Source organism: Seriola aureovittata, chromosome 18 (genome assembly GCF_021018895.1).
Source record: "Seriola aureovittata isolate HTS-2021-v1 ecotype China chromosome 18, ASM2101889v1, whole genome shotgun sequence".
NCBI lineage: Eukaryota > Metazoa > Chordata > Actinopteri > Carangiformes > Carangidae > Seriola > Seriola aureovittata.
Genome location: NC_079381.1, coordinates 23,473,833 through 23,495,000, shown reverse-complemented (window position 1 = coordinate 23,495,000; position 21,168 = coordinate 23,473,833). Strand labels below are relative to the sequence as shown.

Below are 21,168 nucleotides of genomic sequence, written 5' to 3'. Positions count from 1 at the left end.
CACGCACGGTGCCGGCTCTCTTCCACCAGTTAAAGGTCAGCGTATGTATAATGCAACAGAGTCATCCTCTGTCTCACGTCACCGTCCGTGAGAAGAAACCTTTTTCTCCTTTTCCAGAAATTTCTCTGTGACAAAATAAAACAAGAGGAAACCGTCAAAGACTGAAGTGCGTCTTTGAGTGAAAGGGTTAAACACACACACACACACACACACACATACACACACACACAAATACACACACACACACACACACACACACCCTCCCACACGCTGGTTGGATAATGAATGTTTTTACTAGAGCTGATGTTGACCCAACATATTTTTATGTGAGAATGACGTGAGTGAAAGAAACGGCAGTGAAAACGTGTTTAGGTGTGAACTTCCTGAGAGATAACATTGAAGAAAGTGATAAGAGTAAAATACAACATGAGTGAAACATGTAGATAAGTCTGGTGGTGTTGAACCACGACTCTGTGAGCAGTTTTAAAGACTCTCCGGTCTTAAAGACTCTTGAGTCTCTTGAGTCTTTAAGACCGAGTTGGTCTCATTCTTCCTGCCAGATCGACTTCTTACAGAACCTGCCAGCAGATTCCTGCTGTTTGATTTGGGTGCAGTCAGCGGTTTGAAGCTGCAATAAACATAATGAGGATAATAGCACAGTTTGAGTAATAGACCATATTCACACGGCGGCCATATTCCTCTGACGTCACGCTCACATTCTGTCACTGAGAGGACGGTGTGGTTCCGCTGTGGACCGGGTTTAAACGTCATCATCGACCAGTCTGTCCATTCGTCTCTTGACTGATCAGCCTCAGGAATGATCCTCAGTACTGGTCTGAAGTCAGACCTGTACTGAGAGTCTTCGCCCTCACCTGCTCCTGGCGGCGAGGCCAACTGTTGGCCGTCATGATGGAAGACGGAGGCGGCTGTCAGAGCGAGCCAGCTCGGTATTTTTAGACGGTTCAGGTGATCTCACTAATGAGACAAAGCTCAGAGGAACTCGTGTCTGATTTGAGCTAGGTGTGTGTGTGTGTGTGTGTGTGTGTGTGTGTGTGTGGTGTGTGTGTGTGTGTGTGTGTGTGTGTGTGTGTGTCTCTGGAAGAGGCCATTTGTTGAATTAGCTGGGCAGTGTTGAAGTGTTCAGCGATTAAGGTTAATCCTTGAGTCTTGGTGATGTAAGAACTGTCGTTTTCCCTCCGTCCCTCTCTTAATGCCTCTCTGGCACGTTTAGTCCTCGCTGTAGAAAACCTGTTAATGTGTGTGTGTGTGTGTTTTGGGGGGGGGGTTGTCAGTGGCACCCATTCTGCAAACAAGGGTGCCCTGTGCGCTCGGGTGTGTACATACACCATGTGTGGATGCATGTGAGCGCGTTCACTCGCATGAGCCTCGGTGTTGTCGTTGGAGCGGAGGGGAAATGATGCATCACGTCTGGAGGAGAGATAAAGCGGAGGAAAGGAAGAAGTGAGAACGGGTGATAGTAGACGCCGGGCCCAAAACAAATGGCGTCTGCTCCCCGAGCGCGCCTCCATCTGAATCCGTGAGGCCGCCGCCACTGAAGCGAAACGCTGCTTCTTAAGAAGCCGAGAAGCTCGTTTCTTTGTTTGTTCTGCGTCTGATTTCTGCAACTGAACAATCATGAATTCCCAGACAGCGACGGGCCTCGAACACGAGCCTGTTCAAACACAGACTTTGCTTCTAATTTCCTCTGTTTTATGAGCACGTTTGATCTCGTTCTGAAGGAAGAACTCCGTCTGATCTGCTGCTGCTTGAGTTGGCGGTTGATCAGGGGCTGCGGCTCCGGATTATTTCCATTATCTGTTGTTGTCTTGATTAATCGAAAACAGTAAAAAGCTGAAGGACGTGTCGTCAGATATTTGAACCAACAGTCCAAAATATTAAAAAAAAACCCACTGAATTTACTAAAGAAAAGACAAACTGCGACTGGGGAATGTTTATTTTTCCATCGATCAATGAGTCGATTAATTGATGATACGGACTCAACAGCTCCTCAACAATGATGCATTCAGGATCATGTACATCGGGCGAACAGCCACAGACTGTAAACACACAGGGACGCACGGCCCTGACTGAAACACTTTACCTGTCCAATCACCTCCTTTAGCTATTAGCGGATTGTAAGAAAAATTAATTGCAACTATTTTCATAATCAATTAATTGTTTTTGTCTAATGAGAAACAAAAAAATACAAAAATATTTGATGCTTCCTGTTATGTTTTTTAAGTGAGTGAATTTAAATAACTTCAGGTTTTAGACAATCAGCTGTTCTGAAAACGTCTCCCTGAGCTCTGGTAAATTATTATATTCATGTTTTTACAGACCTGACAGTTAATTGATTAATCGATAAGATAACCAGCAGATTAATTGATGATAAAAAACAGTGGTTAGCTGTAGTGGTTTCTAACTTTTCCTGTGATTTGACTGTGACGGATCAGATCAGTGACGACAGGAGGGAGAAGCAACTCGACGATCTCTCTGTTTTTGTTATTTGTGTTTTTATTTCTAACACCTCGTTGTCAGACAGTCCACAACACGATGTCCCGCAGCACCGTCAGGAAGGTGAGAGCGGCCGACCAGACTCGTGATCCGACTTGAGGATGAGATCTTGTTAGCCGTCTATTTTTTGCTAATACCTGATGCTAATCAGGTAAAGCCACAGAGAGCGCCGTACCAACACGGGGGGAGGGGGAGGGGGGCACTGAGCACCGCTGTGTGTCGGCAGCAACACGCCGCCTGGACATGTGTCCGCTGAGCTCGTCTCTGTCTCTGTCCTCTCCATCTCGGTGTGAACGTGGAGTCAGGGCCTCGCCTCCTGTCCAGCAGCTCAGTCTACTGCACAAGTCTGTCTCCTCACCACTGCACGCATATAGCCCGTAACCATGGAGGTAATTTCCATGGCGATGGCGCGTCTCATCTCTGCAAGCAAAACGTGGATGCATTTTTATTCCCCCCCCTCCCCTCCCCTCCCCTCCTCTTCCTCAGATAATGTTTCACAGAGTGTGGATTTGACGACACGTTGTGAGATTTTTATCCATTGTTGGTGCATTTGAGTGCGACACCGAGTGTGTCATCTTCAGCCAGTAACGCCCGGTGCCATTTTCTGTAATTATGAGTGTGTGTGTGTGTGTGTGTGTGTGTGTGTGTGTGTGTGTGTGTGTGTGTGTGTGTGTGTGTGTGTGGCTCAGAATCAGCTGCTGTAGCCGCCCTAATAAGAACAAGACAACCTCAATCCGTTATTAAGGCTAATACAGTAAATGAAGCTGCCCCTCTTTCATGTTTGTGTGTGTTAGAGTTGTTTACTTCAGTGTGTGTGTGTGTGTGTGTGTGTGTGTGTGTGTGTGTGTGTGTGTGGGCCGTCCACCAGTGTAATATCACCTAATGTAGGCTACACTATTGTCTCACTTTATCAACAGACAGAATAGACAGAACATTTATCTGCAAATATTCTGATAAATAATAGTTTTAGTCCAGATATTTTCTGCTTCCAGCGTCTCGTGTTTGGATTCGATTATTTTCTTTGTCACATACGATACTGAACAGATTCTTTTTGGGTTGGTGAGAAGCCCCAATGTTTTTCTGAAGATTTAATACTTTTTGTTGTTGTTTCCTTAGATCTTTTTCTTCACCTAACTTTAAATGTTTTGCAGCCTGGAGTAGCCACGCTGCAAAATCAAGTGTTTCTGATGCTCACTGTCTGTTTCTAGTTTGATTCAGTCACTTTTCCACTGTGGACACTGACACCCTCCACACCGGCTTAGATTTACGACATAGTGTGGAAGTGGGACACAGAATCATTTTATTACAGTAAGATCCAAACTTATTTTATTTTATTAAAATCTATTAATGTTGCAGAAACATTTAACCAGTGATGTTGGTCAGTAATTTATTTATACAGACAAAAGACTATAGTTTACTGTTTAACCCGTTGACCAGTTTGCGTCACGGTCAGGTTTGGTTTATATTGGATTTTACTGGAATAATAGCCTGAAAATACTACGGCCCATTCTGTTTGTTCTGAGGAGAATCAATTCTGAATCCCAGGAGCCCCGAAGATTTTATTTTAATATCTTCAGGCCCTCTTCCACTGGTCAAAAAACCCGCTCCGACCCACTCATATCAGGCTTTTGTCTGCAATGGAAAAGGGTAAAACCGCATTCACTCCCAGGTCAAATGACTCTGCAGTAACCACTGTAAACACCTGTCACCTGTTAAATGAAAGAGTGAAGCCGCAGCCCTGAAATAAGTTTCAAAAACACACGATCACCGATCGAAGCGCCTCGCACGGAGAATCTGACACTTTCACAGGAGCAACAACCCGAAGATCAGACGCCACAGATCTGTCTGACCAGTTTGCACGAAGGCTAGCAGCTCACTGTTTGTCGTGTGTGTGTGTGTGTGTGTGTGTGTGTGTGTGTGTGTGTGTGTGTGTGTGTGTGTAACTGCATGTGATGACATCGGTCAGTGTGTTTTATCGGGTTTACCTGTGTTCAGAAAACCTCTGTTCTCTTGATCCACTTTGCTTTTATTTAGAAAAGTATGAGGAAGATATCCAGCATTAGTAATAACGTTCACACATCACTGACTGACGGTGAAAACGCCTCAAATATGGATCTTGGATTTCTACCAGATTTCATGGGAATGCGTCCAATAGTTGTCAAAATATTTCAGTCTGGACCGAAGTGTTGGAGCAGCAGCTCGGCCGCCGGTGCCAGCTCCTCCTACAGAACTCTACGATTTTATCACTGGCGTGGAGTTCACTGATGAAGCAGCTGAGTGTTTGTAAAACAATAAAACAGTGAACAGGTTCAGGTCGTCTCTCCTCACTGCGTCTCCTCTCTCTCTCTCTGTGTGTCCTCCAGGCTTCCTGCTGTTCAAGGACTTCTGTATGAACGAGATCGACGAGGCCGTGCCGCAGCTCAAGTTCTACGAAGAAGTAAGTCGAGCGTCAACGAGATCAGACGGCATCATGGGAGGGGTCAGAGATTACGCCTGTAATCTCGTTCATTCAGATTTAGGCTTCACTGGAGGCGATTTGCCTTGTTTTGTTGTGGCGTCTGAGATGACCGTGTGTGTGTGTGTGTGTGTGTGTGTGTGTGTGTGTGTGTGTGTGTGTTTCAGATTAAGGACTACGAGAAGCTGGACTCGGAGGAGGAAAGGTTGAGCCGCAGTCGGCAGATTTACGACGGCTACATCATGAAGGAGCTGCTGTCCTGTTCACATGTGAGGACGCCTCCCTCAGATCCACACTGCGTCACTGATGCACTCTGGGTCACACACACACACACACACACACACACACACACACACACACACACACACACACACACACACACGGTGGGCAGAGGTGGAGGAGGAGTCTCTGTGATATGACTGACAGGATGTTTTTCTCTGATCTTTTTAAATGTTTGATAGTTTTACCCCCTTTTTACATGTCTACAACATGTCAGAAAAAAGTTAAAAACATCTGTCAGAGTCCAAGATGACGTCATCAAATGACATGCCTCGTGCGAGCGGCTGTGTAAAGCCTAAAGATATTCACTTTACAGTGATATAAAACAGAGTGAAGCAGCGAAGCCGCACAGCTGAGAAGCTGGAAACACAGATTTGTTTTCTGTCAATTGACTAATCTAACTAAGATTATTTCAGTGGAAATCCGCTCAGAGCTCATAGATGAATACAAGTAGAGGTGGTGTCATTTTAAGGAGGAACAAGACAAAAGGTTTTGTGAACCACCGACGTCCAAGCCCAGAACATCACACTGTTTATAACAATAGAATAGAAGCAGAGTAGAAAGCCTTTATTGTCATTGTATTTAAAGTACAACTAGAAATAAATAAAGTAGAAGTGTTACTCCTGATTAATTTAAAAAGAAACATATGGAGGCTCTGAGCCTCTCTTCTGATTGGCTGACTGTTTTCTGAGTGATCCAATAAAAATACAGCAGATTTCAGGTAAAAACACTCAGAGAAACCAAATCCTGCAAGGGTTGGATGGTGGGTCCAGGTGGGCGGGGCTTGGTGACTGCTTTGTTGTGACATCACAAAGTTCCAGAAGTCCTGACGGCTGGTTTTAAGGCTCAGTTTCTGAATACAGGCTGTGTGCATTTCTCTGTGGACTGAGGCTTTGATACTTTCACAGTATTAATATAGAAGCTAGAGCTGATCTATAATCACACTACACATGGACACACACCTTTACACTGGATGAGCTTTGATATAAAAGGAAACACTGAGAAATGAGTCTCTTTTACATTGTTGAGGAGATTCCTCTGGTGTCAGATGAGTCAGTGTGTGAGTAATAAAGATGTTTCTCCTCACAGTGTCGTGCAGGTTGCTGCCGACTGCAGGGATGAAATCCTCTCACTGTGTTTTACACAGAGCATGTGAGCAACTGAACTTCCTGTCATTCTTTGCTCGTGTCCTTTACTCCTTCACATGAGTGGAGGCCGTTCATTAAGATCTTAAACGCAACATAACAAATACATTTTTAACTCATCGCTCCCCGGTGCCAAACACCTTTCTGTAAACGTCCTGTCGTGACTCAGGTCTGAATGATGCAGTGAGCAACGTTTCGACCACAGACACCAACTGTGTGTCTCTGTGACAAAAACCCGCCAGATGAAACCAGCAGTGTCACAGACTCGGCGTCTGATGGGGAGCCTGAGCGTGTTGCTTAGATTTGGAACGTAGCAGAAAATGAAAATACTTAAAGAACAGGTAGCTTACAATTGTATTTGAGTACATGAACAAAGACTCATCATGTAATGAACATGAAGCAATGATGGGAAATCCTTGCTGTATAGGGTGTGTGTTGTTACCCCCCCCCCCCCCCCAAACAAGTCTGCTCTGTCTCGACTCCCAGAAGCGTCTGGAACGAGTCCACCATCCAAATCCACCACAAACAACACACCACAGTGCAGCTTTTGTCCTCCTGCGAGGCAACAGTTTTGTATGTAAAGCAAAGTTAGTGTTAGCTGCTTTCTGGAGGGAGGAAGTTATTGAACACACCGCCCACACACACACACACACACACACACACACACACACACACACACACACACACTCACACACACACACACACACACACACACACACACACACACACACACAGATAAGTCCTGTAGAGGCCTCGCTGCAGTCTGACGTGCCGGTCGTGTCACAGTCAGGGACGTTCACTGAAAGCAGAAGTGAAATTACTGGTAAAGCTGCATTTTTTTTAATGATCTCTTTATTTCCTTTTCTGTGTTTCAGCCTTTCTCTAAGAAAGCGGTCGACCATGTGCAGAGTCACCTGGCAAAGAAACAGGTTCCCCCAACTCTCTTCCAGGTAAAAGCCCTTTCAACACTTACAGTACACACACACACACACACACACACACACACACACACACACATATATATATACACAGAGCTCAGCCATCGTTCATGTTGTGTTCACCACAGCTTCTCCTGTGCTCATAATGTTATAATCTGACACAAAACAGTGAGGAATCATATGATGAGAGAAGCACAGATTATAATCTCAGCACGACAAATAGTGAGAGCTGTGGACTAATTAAAATAATGGTGTTCTCGCTTATTTTTTTGTCCTTTACACCTTCAGCTCATTCGAGGGTGTAAATTACACACACAATCATTTTCTGGGCTTATTTTTTTTTTTTTTTACACCTTCTGCACTTTCGCAAAGTGGCTGCAGGGGATTTGTGTCGGGGTGAGCTGGAAAAATGTCCCGGCACAATTTTCATATGAGTCAATATTAGTAAATAAAACGAAAAGTATGAAGTCTGTCTGTCCCTTTTGAGTTTGAATTTTCCCTTAAGATCAAAATTCCCTGTTCCACTCAGAGCGAGAAACAAGGGCAGAGAGCTACGGCGGCCCGGAGAGGTCAACGCACCGCAACCTAAAAAACACGTGCAAATATACGAAACACAAACAAATACAGAAAACATCTTCATCAGTTTGACAAATACTCGCAACACAACAGGAAGTGTTTCCGGGGGGACACTAAAAAGTGACGAACCAGGCTGAGACACGCTTGTTGTTCAGTACTTTGTGACTTTTGAAGTTAAAATCATTGAACAAGTGCGTCCCAGCCTGGTCCGTCACTTTTTATTGTCCCCCTGGAAACACTTCCTGTCGTCGTCCGTGCTGCGTCTCTGTTTTTGGTTGTGTTGTGTACATTTGCAAATCTATTTAAATAAACAAATCCTACAAAAAAAAAAAAAAACTTGTAGCAGATCATTAAATAAAAGAAAATCCTTGTAAATCTTGCAGTGTGAAATTGTTCTCCGCCAGAGAGCGGATCAATACTTTGATCAATTTAAATCTGTCTTTCTCGATCGAGCGTATCAGCCTTTGTCTTCAGATTTTGATAGATAGATAAAGATGCAGCTTGTTGCCGGGGTGGGTCTAATTGCTGGTGTCGAGACTAAGTGGTTGCGCTCTGCAAGGCGAGTTTGTTTGCGTGGTGCTCTTTGACAACGAGGCGTTTAAAAGCACTTCACATACGACACCGAGGAAAATCAGACGATGTATAAATAGGATTTTAAACGGTAGAATAAAACAGATTAAGCAGTGAAATGTCTTTAAGTAGCCTCGTCCTAACAGTGACCGCCCCTCCACAGAGTCTAAGTGTTTCCACACCACCAACATCTCGTTACCTCGTTTACCCGCAGCAGCTCTTTGTGTTGTTAATGCTGAGTCGCTGATTTCTGCTCGCACTTGAATTTTCCTCAGAGTGAGCGCTCGTCTCTGTTCGACTTTTAACAGCAAAAACATCAGCGCGTGATCCGTTTCTGCGACCTGATTGGCCGCGAACATGCAAAGAAATCATTTACTGTCGCCCAGGATGTGTTTATGTTTTCAACAGTATTTTTAAACCCCACATTTTCACATTCGTACCGCTGGTAATTAGCATCAGTCGCCAAAAGGCAACCGAGGAAAAAAACAAAAAAGAACTGAGAAAGAGAAACAAGAGACGTCTTCTTTCAGCGGTAAATCTAATCTAATCTGTGAGTAAATCTAATCAACAATTTCCTCCTTTTAAACTACAACATGGCTTTTATTCTGGATATAAAATTATCCCCAGTGACTGACTCAGAGATATTACATCAACCTGTCACTATTTCCTGTCGATTTTGTTGCTCAAACTCGTCAAAGCGTAAAAGACGTGGAACGTTCAGCGCGGGAGAAAAGAAAAGCATCAGAGGCCGTAACGCGGCGCGTCTCGCCATGACGATGCACAGAAGATACATTCACATACATCTGTAAAGAATTTTTATCACGTTGTTACTGAGGCGCAGACTGAAGAGAAACGCTGTTTATGTGTCTGTCCCCCTGCAGCCATACATAGTGGAGATCTGTGACAGCTTGAGAGGGAAGATCTTCCAGAAGTTCATTGAGAGGTGAGGTGGAGGAGGAGGAGGAGGAGCAGGAGGAGGAAGGACAGGAGGAGGAGGAGGAGGAGGAGTTTCACTTCATTTGTTCCAGCACATCACCAGCAGATTCACATTTTCATCTTCACCTCTTTTTTCTTTCCCCCCCTTCAGTGATAAATTCACTCGTTTCTGCCAGTGGAAGAACGTGGAGCTCAACATCCATGTGAGTACGAAACTACAGTTCCCATAATGCTTTGGGGGATTTAAACAGCACAGGAGGCCGCTTCATCCGGAGGCTGCATTAGAAGACCAGTTGTGTCACAGCGGTTTCAAAGGCTCCTTCAAATGCGTAGAGAAATGCAGCATTTATTTTTTTGCCAACCATTCCCAAGATGCATTGCGTGCAGGTACTGAGAGCAAACAACGCCACCAAGACAGCCTGGGGGGGGGGGGGGTTACACTTTTAGATGTTTATATTGAGCTGATTGAGCTGTTCGCCGCGACGAAACAGGATCTAAGTTGATTCATTAAAACAAAAACATAAAGCTACAGGATGGTGACGATGGTGATGTCATCAGGGAGGGACGGAGAGGACGTCGTGAAGACATGAGAATACAGAATAGAGCAACTCAGTGACAGATGGAGGCGGTCCGGTTGTCGAGGAAAAAAGTACCTTTAAAGGCTTCGCTCATGTTGTCGTGGTTACCTGATGATTGGTGACAGCTCACGTGTTCAGCGGATGGATCAAGTGAATCAAGGGCCACATACTAGCTTTCTTTTTACAGAGCTTTCAGGAGTTGTATCATGGTCTTCATCAGCAGGTGTTTGCTGAGGTCTCACGGGCACGACGTGACCAAAGTTTCATAATTAGGTTTCATGATGAAAACTTCATCTGCTGAGTAAAAACGTCTACTGTCACGATCCGGTTCCTGAGTTTGTTCCCTCCTCCTCCAGCTGACCATGAACGACTTCAGCGTGCATCGGATCATCGGCAGGGGCGGCTTCGGGGAGGTGTACGGCTGCAGGAAGGCCGACACGGGGAAGATGTAAGAGCAGCTACACGCACGGCCGACGGGTGAGAGTGAAATTGAAAGTTCGCGCTCTGAACGTCTCTGTTGTGTCGCCGTCAGGTACGCCATGAAGTGTCTGGACAAGAAGAGGATCAAGATGAAGCAGGGGGAGACTCTAGCGCTCAACGAGAGAATCATGCTGTCGTTAGTCAGCACAGGGGTGAGTGATCCGCCGGACGTTTCACCTCTCTCACTGCGTCACACTCCCACTGCGTTTCACAGGGAAAGTTTTTACTGCACCACATTTATTTGACAGACAAAGATACGAGCGACTGCACTAGTAATTCAAATAGTGCAACGTCAGGAGCTGCAGTTCTTTTGATCAGGACAAAATGTGTCACAAAAAAAAAAAACCCACATTTTATTTCAGAGTAGATGAAGTTAAAAAAAAAGACCATTACAACGGAAATCATGACTCATGTTGCATCACAACATCTGACAAAACTTCTGTGTTCTACTTGATATTTTACAGATGTTTTACTTTACAGTGTGACAAGTAAAACTGCTGTTTAGTGGCAGCATCACTGACACCTGAAACATGACATACAATAATATGTTTATATATTATTAACACCTGAAACATGAAATATAATAAGATAATACTTCATCACATTTGCTGAGAATATTTCTGTACTTTTAGTTGCAGTGTGTTTGCAGTAGTATTTTTACATTATGTGATTATTGATCTGTGCAACAGTTGAACTGACGGAAGTTTAAGTATTAAATACCTTCAATACTTCAGTGCACATTTTAAGGAGAAGACTTTATTTTATGCAACTGTTTTTATTTTAAGGCAAATCTTGCTTCTTTTTTGTGACATGTAGTATTCATGTGATTTGAACTTGAAGAATAAATCACGTCCACCTGATGTAGAGAAACTCCAAACCATCATCATCATCATCATCGTTTGTGATTGTAGTTGTTGGTGGTTTGACTCCTCTCCGTGTCTCTGCAGGACTGCCCATTCATCGTGTGTATGACGTACGCCTTCCACACCCCCGACAAGCTCTGCTTCATCCTCGACCTCATGAACGGTAAGGTGACCCCCACCCCCCACCTGCCCAGATTAAACCTCCGCCTCAGTCGGTCTGTCTGAGACAGAAAGATTGGATTACTCAGCCTGTCTCCGGCCGCTCAGCTCCCCCCTCCCCCCAGAGAATCAGAAGTTGATGGGATTTTGACCTCGGTGATGGCGCTTCGCACCGTCGCCGCCTACGTGTATGACCCCCCCCCCCGTCTAATATCAGCCCTCTTTTAACTGACGACTCATTGTTAGTGTTTCCTGTAAAGGAACGGCCGGCCAGCCGCCAGTTTCTGAGCTTTATCAGCGGCTGCGCTCACTGTTTCCAGACAGCCTCACAATCAAAGCCTGAGTCACCTTTTAAAGTCAACACAGTCATCATCCTGGTGCAGTGTAAAGTGTGCGGCTGTAGGAGCTTCAGTTGAGATATAAATACAACCAGTCAATACACGTTAAGACGGAGACGCTCGGTGTGGAGGGAAGAGTCATCGGAGGCCTCCCATCGATTCTCATTTTCTCCCCCGAGAAGAATACCACAACTTATTGATGGATATTGATTGATGTATGAAGTGTTATGAGGTCATACTGACGCGCTCTGGTTTGTGTTTGTGTGTGTGTGTGTGTGTGTGTGTGTGTGTGTGTGTGTGTGTGTGTGTGTGTGTGTGTGTGTGTGTGTGTGTTCAGGGGGCGACCTGCACTACCACCTGTCTCAGCACGGCGTGTTCAGTGAGAAAGAGATGCGTTTCTACGCGGCTGAAATCATCCTGGGTCTGGAGCACATGCACAACCGCTTCGTCGTCTACAGAGACCTCAAGGTAGAGCCCCCCCCACCCCCCACCTGCCCAGATTAAACCTCCGCCTCAGTCGGTCTGTCTGAGACAGAAAGATTGGATTACTCAGCCTGTCTCCGGCCGCTCAGCTCCCCCCTCCCCCCAGAGAATCAGAAGTTGATGGGATTTTGACCTCGGTGATGGTGCTTTGCACCGTCGCCGCCTACGTGTATGACCCCCCCCCCCGTCTAATATCAGCCCTCTTTTAACTGACGACTCATTGTTAGTGTTTCCTGTAAAGGAACGGCCGGCCAGCCGCCAGTTTCTGAGCTTTATCAGCGGCTGCGCTCACTGTTTCCAGACAGCCTCACAATCAAAGCCTGAGTCACCTTTTAAAGTCAACACAGTCATCATCCTGGTGCAGTGTAAAGTGTGCGGCTGTAGGAGCTTCAGTTGAGATATAAATACAACCAGTCAATACACGTTAAGACGGAGACGCTCGGTGTGGAGGGAAGAGTCATCGGAGGCCTCCCATCGATTCTCATTTTCTCCCCCGAGAAGAATACCGCAACTTATTGATGGATATTGATTGATGTATGAAGTGTTATGAGGTCATACTGACGCGCTCTGGTTTGTGTTTGTGTGTGTGTGTCTCTCTGTGTGTGTGTGTGTGTGTGTGTGTATGTGTGTGTGTGTGTGTGTGTGTGTGTGTTCAGGGGGCGACCTGCACTACCACCTGTCTCAGCACGGCGTGTTCAGTGAGAAAGAGATGCGTTTCTACGCGGCTGAAATCATCCTGGGTCTGGAGCACATGCACAACCGCTTCGTCGTCTACAGAGACCTCAAGGTAGAGCCCCCCCCCCCCCCCCATCACCATCAACACACACACTGTAGTTTATTTTAACTCAGTCACACACACACACACGCTGCCCTGCTGCATCAAACACTCACTAAAGAACCAAATGTGCATTAATCCGCCTCAGAAAATAGTCCCTTTTTCCTCCTGTTTCCTTTATTGGGCTGAAACTAACAGTTATTTTCATTATTGATTCGTCTTCAGGTTGTTTTTTCTATTAATTGTTTAGTCTATGAAACATCTTGAGCTGGAGATGACGTCTTCAAATATTAAGTTTCCTGTTTATTTGACAAAGAAAATCTTTTGTTTTGAGAAGCTGAAATCTACAATTATAATATTAATAATATTAAATCTTTCATTTTCTTCCCCAGAATCTTTAGTCATTAACATAAACTTAAGATTCCTCTCTATATATGACTGTATTGACGACTTGAACTATACTTCGTGTTTATCTTATCCTCTGAATCTCACTGAGCTTCTTCTGATCCTCCACTTTTCTTTTCTCACCTCGTGTAAAATAAACCAATAGAAGCTGAAGAGAGAAAGAAACAGAGGTTGATTTTTATATTGTTTAAAGGTGAAACCTCTGACAGAGGAACGATGAATTAAAACCCTGAACATCACAGCGGCGTGCTGCGTGCCTCAGTCCACCCGTCCAGCACAACACCTCCACAGATGCCGTTTCAAAGCCGTAGATTCATATCAGCCATGTTTTCAACCCTCTTCTGTTTTTCCTCCAATTCCCCTGTTTGGACTGGTTGCCATAATAATAGATATATTTTGCTGGAAGTCAGGGAACAGTTTTAGGGCTTTAATAAACAGTGCAGTACGATGCAGATAATACTTTGAGGCTGAGTGTTTTGGGGGGGGGGGGGGGGGGGGGGTGGGGGGGGGGGGGGTGAGAGTGAGTCACGGTTTTGCCAAACACTGGAGGATAACCAGGACAGGAGGCTTTCGTTTATTGCCTCTATCCACACTGAATTTTCTCCTGGTGAGCGGAAATTGTAAGTTAAGTTGTGAATTAGCGAGGTCTCCAATATTGTTTCCAATACTTATGATCTTATCTGTCCGTCAGTATCTCACTCTCTCTCTCTCTCTCTCTCTCTCTCTCTCTCTCTCTCTCTCTCTCTCTCTCTCTCTCTCTCTCTCTCTGTCTCTCTCTCTCTCTCTCTCTCTCTCTCTCTCTCTCTCTCTGTCTCTATCTCTCTCTCTCTCTGTCTCTCTCTCTCTGTCTCTCTCTGTCTGTCTCTCTCTGTCTGTCTCTGTCTGTCTCTATCTCTCTCTCTCTCTGTCTCTCTCTCTCTGTCTCTCTCTGTCTGTCTCTCTCTCTCTGTCTCTCTCTGTCTCTCTCTCTCTGTCTCTCTCTCTCTCTGTCTCTCTCTCTCTCTGTCTCTCTCTGTCTCTCTCTCTCTGTCTCTCTCTGTCTGTCTCTCTCTCTCTGTCTCTCTCTCTGTGTCTGTGTCTGTCTCTCTCTGTCTCTCTCTCTGTCCCTCTCTCCCTCTCTCTCTCTCTCCTCTCTCTCTCTCTCTCTCTCTCTCTCTCTCTCTCCTTCTCTCTCTCTCTCTCTCTCTCTCTCTCTCTCTCCCTCCCTCTCTCTCTCTCTCTGCAGCCAGCTAATATCCTGTTGGATGAACACGGTCATGTTCGTATCTCCGACCTCGGCCTGGCCTGCGACTTCTCCAAGAAGAAACCCCACGCCAGCGTGTGAGTGCACCCACCTGTGTTAACGCCCGTCACTGGGTTTTTTAAATATGCCTCTCTGCGTTTTTATCATTAAGCTGCTCACCAAAAACAAACTCATCCACATTTGTAACCCTAAGAAATGTCTCTATAAACCATTATTCTGAAAACCAAAAGGAAATTCCACATAAAAACAACAACATATGAGCATTGTTCTATCGTTTTAGAAAAGGAAATCATTCACATATGTAACCAAAAAAAAAAAACACGCTTTATACAAATAATTGTTTTTAGCAAATTACACATTTTCAGATTTATATTTTATATTATTCTTTAATTTAACACCAACAATAAAAAGCACATCTCCTTTTATTTGTAATGTTTTTGTCCATTAAACTGACAAACAGCTCTCGGATCATATTTACTCTCCTGTTCTGAAATAAACTCTGGTTCACGCTCTGGAGAGATTTAACTCTAAACGTTATTTAAACTAAATCATTTATTTTCACCGCATGACGATTGGAAACAATGGATTTATATGATCATGACATATTGGCTCGTTTTTGTAGGAAGATTATTGAATTAATCTTTTATTTTAAAGGTCGACCCCCCCACTTTGGATTAACTTAGTATTATATTTTTACAGAATTGCTGCTGATGTGGATATTTTTTCTTTAATATAATCAATAGCATGTTTCCATGTGAGTTTATGATCAGTCACAATAATTACATAATAATGAATAAGTCCACATGATGTGTTTCATCAGCTGTGTGTAGATGACTCATCATTTATCAGTCGACTCATACAACAAAGGAAAGAGAGAAAAAAGCAGATGTAAAAGTTTCTGTATCAGTCAATAATCAACATTTCAGATCAGCTGATCATCAGGTAGTGAGTCTGTAACTTCTGCCTGTCTCCATCAAAACAATGAAAGACTGTTTGGGAGATGTTGCCTTCTCTTCTTCTTCTCGTAAATCGCTCAGGAGGTTTTTCACCAGCAGCTGAATGATCCACAGACGTCTCGTCCTCTGCACAACAAACACACCAGGATTAAAACCAGTAGAGACTCTGAAGAAAACAGTTTCACTATTAAAATCTTTATTTCGCCAACACAGTTCAGCAGACACAGGATTCCCCCGAAGTTGAGCTGTCTGACGTTTCCTCAGCTTGTTTCTCTGATAACGTCCGACGACTAAAATCCTTCATCTGCTTCAAACAAAGAGCTGAAAAATGTGACTTCAATCTGAATAAAAGTCCATTTTGAGCTTCTAAGTGATAATAGAGGAGATGATGTCATTGACAGGCGACCAATGAAACGTTACCGAGATTAAAATCCCAGATTTCTCTGGTTGTTTTTAGACCTTTTAATGTGGAAAAGTTACAGATTATACCTTTTAATTATGCTAGCATTAGCCTCATTAATATTAATGTTGATTAGCTCCAGCTAAAAAACACCAGCAGCCGACACACAGATAAACTCAGTCTGTGTGTTGTGTTTTATAACCTCTGTTACTCGCATCAAAGCCCAGCTCTAATCTAAACTGATAATTACTGATAATTAACAGCAAATACTGTACAAATACAAATGATCATGAGCCCGTCGGTGGCGGAGGTCACATGGTTTCCTGCAGCTAATCACTGAGTGTCACAGAAGCAGCTTCTGTAATTTCCCAGTAGCTAAAACAACAAGTTCTTCTGCCAGGGGAAATATTTTATCACCAGCCTCCTCCTGTAATATGAATCCCGGTCTAATGGCACTGCAGTGTGTGATTGTGCTCTCTTGGCTGTAAAAAAGTAATGAGTGTGTGTTTGACGTGAAGCTGTGGTGTGTTTTGCTGCAGCGGTACTCATGGTTACATGGCTCCAGAGGTTCTGCAGAAGGGGACGGCGTACGACAGCAGCGCCGACTGGTTCTCCTTAGGCTGCATGCTCTTCAAACTCCTCCGAGGGTAAACACTCAACACGGCTCTCCTCTTATCTCCTCTCTCTTCTTCTTCTTCCTCTTATTCTGTGTTCTTTACCCCCACCACGTCCTGACTTCCTGTCTGCTTTCAAACCTCTTCAGCCTCTCTGAGTAAAGCTTTGAATCTGCTTCTTCACACCTCTCGCCGTCTGTTTGGTGTGTGTTTGATCTTGTTTGTGTGCCTCTGTGTGTGTGTGTGTGTGTGTGTGTGTGTGTGTGTGTGTGTGTTTGTTTGTTTGTTTGTTTGATCTGGAGTGTGTAAATGCCAGAGGTCTAGGCCCAGTAGGTCAGAAATCAGGTAAAAGGGGGATGTGTGTGTGTATGTGTGTGTGAGGGTTGCCAGGTCTGAGCGAGCAGAAAAAGAGAGAGGTGTGTGTGTGTGTGTGTGTGTGTGTGTGTGTGTGTGTGTGTGTGTGTGTGTGTGCGGCGTGTCTTTCCATTGATGTTTGGATCAGTGTGTTTGAACACTTTAAAGAGGAGTGTGTTGGTCTTTGTTGAAAGGTTGGCCGCACGTTTCAACACTCGAATCCTCTGTGAAACCGTTCAAGAGCAAAACAAATAGTTAGTGACATGAATTCTGTTGCAAACGACGTTGAATAATTGAGCTCACACTCAGTCAGAGCTGGACAATGAATCAGGAAATGATCAATATCTTTATTCTGTCAACAGCATATTTGCTTTCTCTCTGAGGGAGAGAGAGGCTAGCAGTTTCCCCCTGCTTCCAGTCTTTATGCTAAGCTAAAGTAGCCACATCCTGACTCCACTTCTGTTCTTGAAGCTGCAGCGCTCCAGGAAGTCCAGCGTTCCCTCTCCTTTAGCTCAGTGTTTGCTCCACTGTGTTCACCAGCTGCTCTCTGACTGAGTCTGTCAGCTGTTTGCTGCCGAACAGGAAGTGGACAGTTGTTGTTTTTTTTTTGTTGTTTTTTTTTTTTTTACAGATGTTTCTCAGAAAACAGCTGGATGTGTAATCCAAAACAATGAGCGGAAAAAAGCTAAAACGCTCAGTAGAGCTGAGATGGTCATTAAGATCGAATCCTTTCATATCACACACACGGTGGTTTAATCCAGTGTTGATATACAATATTAATAATAATAACATGAACTTTTTCGCAAATTCAATTCAATAAACTTTATTTGCCCCCACAGGGTATTGGAGGTATGAGGCAGATAACAGCAGGATCAATGTGGAAGAGATAAATAAATATGGAACTGTTCCTTTAAGACCGTAGTGAGTTTTCTGCCTCAGTAAAATGAATCATTTTTTTAGGACGTGTTTCTTAAAGCACCGATAACGATCCCTGCATAATGTCCTGTTTAATGATACGATGGTATTTGTTCAAAAACATCATAATATCTGAGTTTTCACTTTTCCAATCGGCTTATTTTATCTACAGATTGATTCTCGATCAAATTCCTAGAAAAAAAATATTGCAAAATATGTTTTTATCACTTGTGTGACTGAAGATTTCACCCAGCTTCCTGTACATGAGCCCATACAGTGTGTTGTGCTCTTTACTGTGTGTTTTTCTTCCAAGTGTTCCCAGAGTTGAGGTCTGGTGACTGGAGTTACAGTCATGTGAGGTCAGCGCTCCTCCATCAGCTTCACTGCAGCTTTAGAGTCAAATAAACCTTTATCCACAACACTCCAGATGAAAGCGGTCGGCCTGACCACCGTGTTTACATCCAGGCCTCTTGCTCCTCTGTGTGGATTCAGATGTATCCTGGAATAAGTTCTCTGACTGCAGCCACGAAGTTCAGACTTTGATTTACTGATTAACGTCCCTCCGGTCTTCGCTCTTGAAGTCATTAAGGCTCCGGCTGAAGAATTACACTCATTGAAGATGTAGTTTGGAAGCTGCTAGTCTCTCATTAAAGCTGCCAGTTGCCATTTGATCACTTACACTAAGTGGAGTACGCTGCTCTTTGTATCTCGGATGGAGATGCTGCTCTCTCTGATAAATATGTTTGCCTGATAAGTGGGTCTCTGAAGCAGCAGCTCGCTGGAGGAGGGCCGCCTGCCCGCCTTTGTTCCGGATCAGAAACGTGTTTGTCTGTGAAGAAAATCTCTCCGTTGTAAATTCTTCAGCTCCCTTAGAAATTTCCAATTTAGCTGCGATCGTCTCTCAGGATCCAGAGGAACAATTTGGTCCCAAACTGCCTCGTGAAACTGAACCTCCTCCGACTTTATGAAAATCTGAAACACGTTGATAATTGAAGTGCTACCAGTGGACGCAGTGCTGTGAAGAGGAGGGTATGAATTTAATCACTAGCTGATGATCATTAGGACAGATTAAGATGCCTCACATGTTGATATTAATATGCAACACAAACAATGAGTTATATTTGTTCTAAGTCAGTTGTAATCATGTGGACGGATTTGTGTCTGTATTCAGAAACTGAGCCTTAAAACCAGCCGTCAGGACTTCTGTGACTTTGTGATGTCACAACTAAGCAGTCACCAAGCCCCGCCCACCTGGACCCACCATCCAAACCTTTGCAGGATTTGGTTTCTCTGAGTGTTTTTTACCTGAAATCTGCTGCTATACATCCATGGAAACACTGCAAACAGGAAGTGCTAAAAGCTAATTCAGCACATCTTTAATGGTGATAATAAAATTTAAACAAAGATAGGCTAAAAAGAAAACACAGCTAGCTAACTGTCTCCATGGCAACATTATACTTCCGTCAAACTTTCAAAATCCCTGATTCATTGTCAAGCAGCTGTAGCAGAAAACACACACGCTTTCCGCAGTTGAGATGAACAGCGTGAGGAGTGAAGCCAAGTCGCTCTCTGACCATAGTGTCCAAAAATACATTCAAATTCCCAGTTTTTCTCTCTGAAAAATCCTCAAAGCTCAGTCGGCACTGGAACCTGCAGGTGGCTCATTAGACCCAGTAAGATCTGGGTCACTTCAAATTACCATTCGTTCATTTTCGAGTGTTGTAACATTTATGAGCGCACAGCTTCACTTTTCACCCAGGAGGTGGAGTTTTGAAAGGTGTGATTGGCAGCGAGCGAGTGTGTGATTCATTCTGGATGTTTCCTGCCCTCCTTCTCATTCACCTTACCTCACCCCCTCTCCCTCCCTCCCTCCCTCCCTCTCTCTCTCTCCAATAATCTATAATCAGAGTGTCAGTATCTCTCTCTCTCTTCTCTCTCCTGTTCAGGCACAGTCCCTTCAGACAGCACAAGACCAAAGACAAACATGAGATTGACCGCATGACGCTCACCATGGTAAGACGTCCACACGCTCACAGAACTTTAAATGAAAATAGGTTGATGATGATTGGCGGCCGATCAATCGGGGCGTTTATCTGGAGTTAAATGGTTATGGCCGTTCACATTTTCAAAATAAAAGAAAACTAATTCTGTTGACTAAAAGCTTCAAAGTAAGAGTGCTTCATAGAAATGTAGTGGAGAGGTTCACACGAGGACGTGCAAATAAATACAGGATCTTTGAAAAGAAATAATTAACACAAGTTCCAATATAATCCACAAAAGGTTCCCTGTTCTCCTGCAGATTTATTATTCTTGGTCTTTTTCCAAATGTTTTGTCCCACGTGACCAAACAAAAAAAAAAATCTATATATAAATATAAGACTGAACCCCTTTTTTCTTAATTTTATTTATTAACTTTGATTTACAGATATGTAATTACACATATTAACGCATTGATATATGTTTATAATTAATTTTTCAACATCATTTTTGTCGCCATAAAAGCTGGAAAAGTGACGTTCAGTGTTCAAAGATACAAGATACAATAAAAGAACAATATTTGTCTTTTAAGTGAAGTGGAGTAAAAGTTATAAGTTTCTAAAAGATAATAAAAATACTTCATTACGGCCCAGCTCCTCCTGGCGTCGGAGCCTCACGCTGACCGAGGTGCGCTCAGCGGCGGCCGCATCTATTACAAGATGTTTCTGTGTAAACACGCTGTAAAGTCTTTACTTAACCCTGAGTACATGGGTTTGGCTCGTGTTTAACTTGGAGTTAATACCAAATGCACACAGATGTCCATATCCCTGTGCATACTGCTCTGTGTGTGAACAAACAGCGTGCAGATACCTGATGCACGCGTGTTAGAAAACACACACACCTGCACCTGAACCAGCCGAACTGGAGCTGCTGCCGCTCTTCGCTGCGTCTCCGTCGCTCGGCGGAGACGGATGTCTTTGTTGTGCAGGTTTTCGGGGTCGTCCTTTAGTGTCTCCGCCTGCTACCATTCAACACTCAGCTGTCTGTTTACTTTGCTGTGTCATGGGAAGACACAGGAGATGAAGCATATGACAGAAACCCGGCTTAGATAAACTGAGCCGGCGGCCAAGCTGGAAAGTTAAAGTACACCCCCCCCACCCCCCCCACCCCACCCCGGGGGTCAAATGGATTTGTAGTTACATCCAGCGCAGGTGG

General features: G+C 44.2%; 1 protein-coding gene across 1 annotated transcript in view; it reads left to right on the top strand.

Moving 5' to 3' along the window:
* Positions 1–21,168, top strand: part of grk3 (G protein-coupled receptor kinase 3) — a 64,270-nt gene that overhangs the window by 28,867 nt on the left and 14,235 nt on the right. Inside the window, exons 3-14 of the mRNA XM_056403350.1 lie at positions 4,878–4,951; positions 5,137–5,238; positions 7,269–7,343; positions 9,359–9,420; positions 9,565–9,616; positions 10,348–10,439; positions 10,524–10,623; positions 11,419–11,497; positions 12,169–12,299; positions 14,720–14,814; positions 16,633–16,740; positions 19,923–19,989. Coding sequence (XP_056259325.1) covers positions 4,878–4,951; positions 5,137–5,238; positions 7,269–7,343; positions 9,359–9,420; positions 9,565–9,616; positions 10,348–10,439; positions 10,524–10,623; positions 11,419–11,497; positions 12,169–12,299; positions 14,720–14,814; positions 16,633–16,740; positions 19,923–19,989 — 1,037 coding nt within the window. The remainder of the gene's footprint in view (positions 1–4,877; positions 4,952–5,136; positions 5,239–7,268; positions 7,344–9,358; positions 9,421–9,564; positions 9,617–10,347; positions 10,440–10,523; positions 10,624–11,418; positions 11,498–12,168; positions 12,300–14,719; positions 14,815–16,632; positions 16,741–19,922; positions 19,990–21,168) is intronic.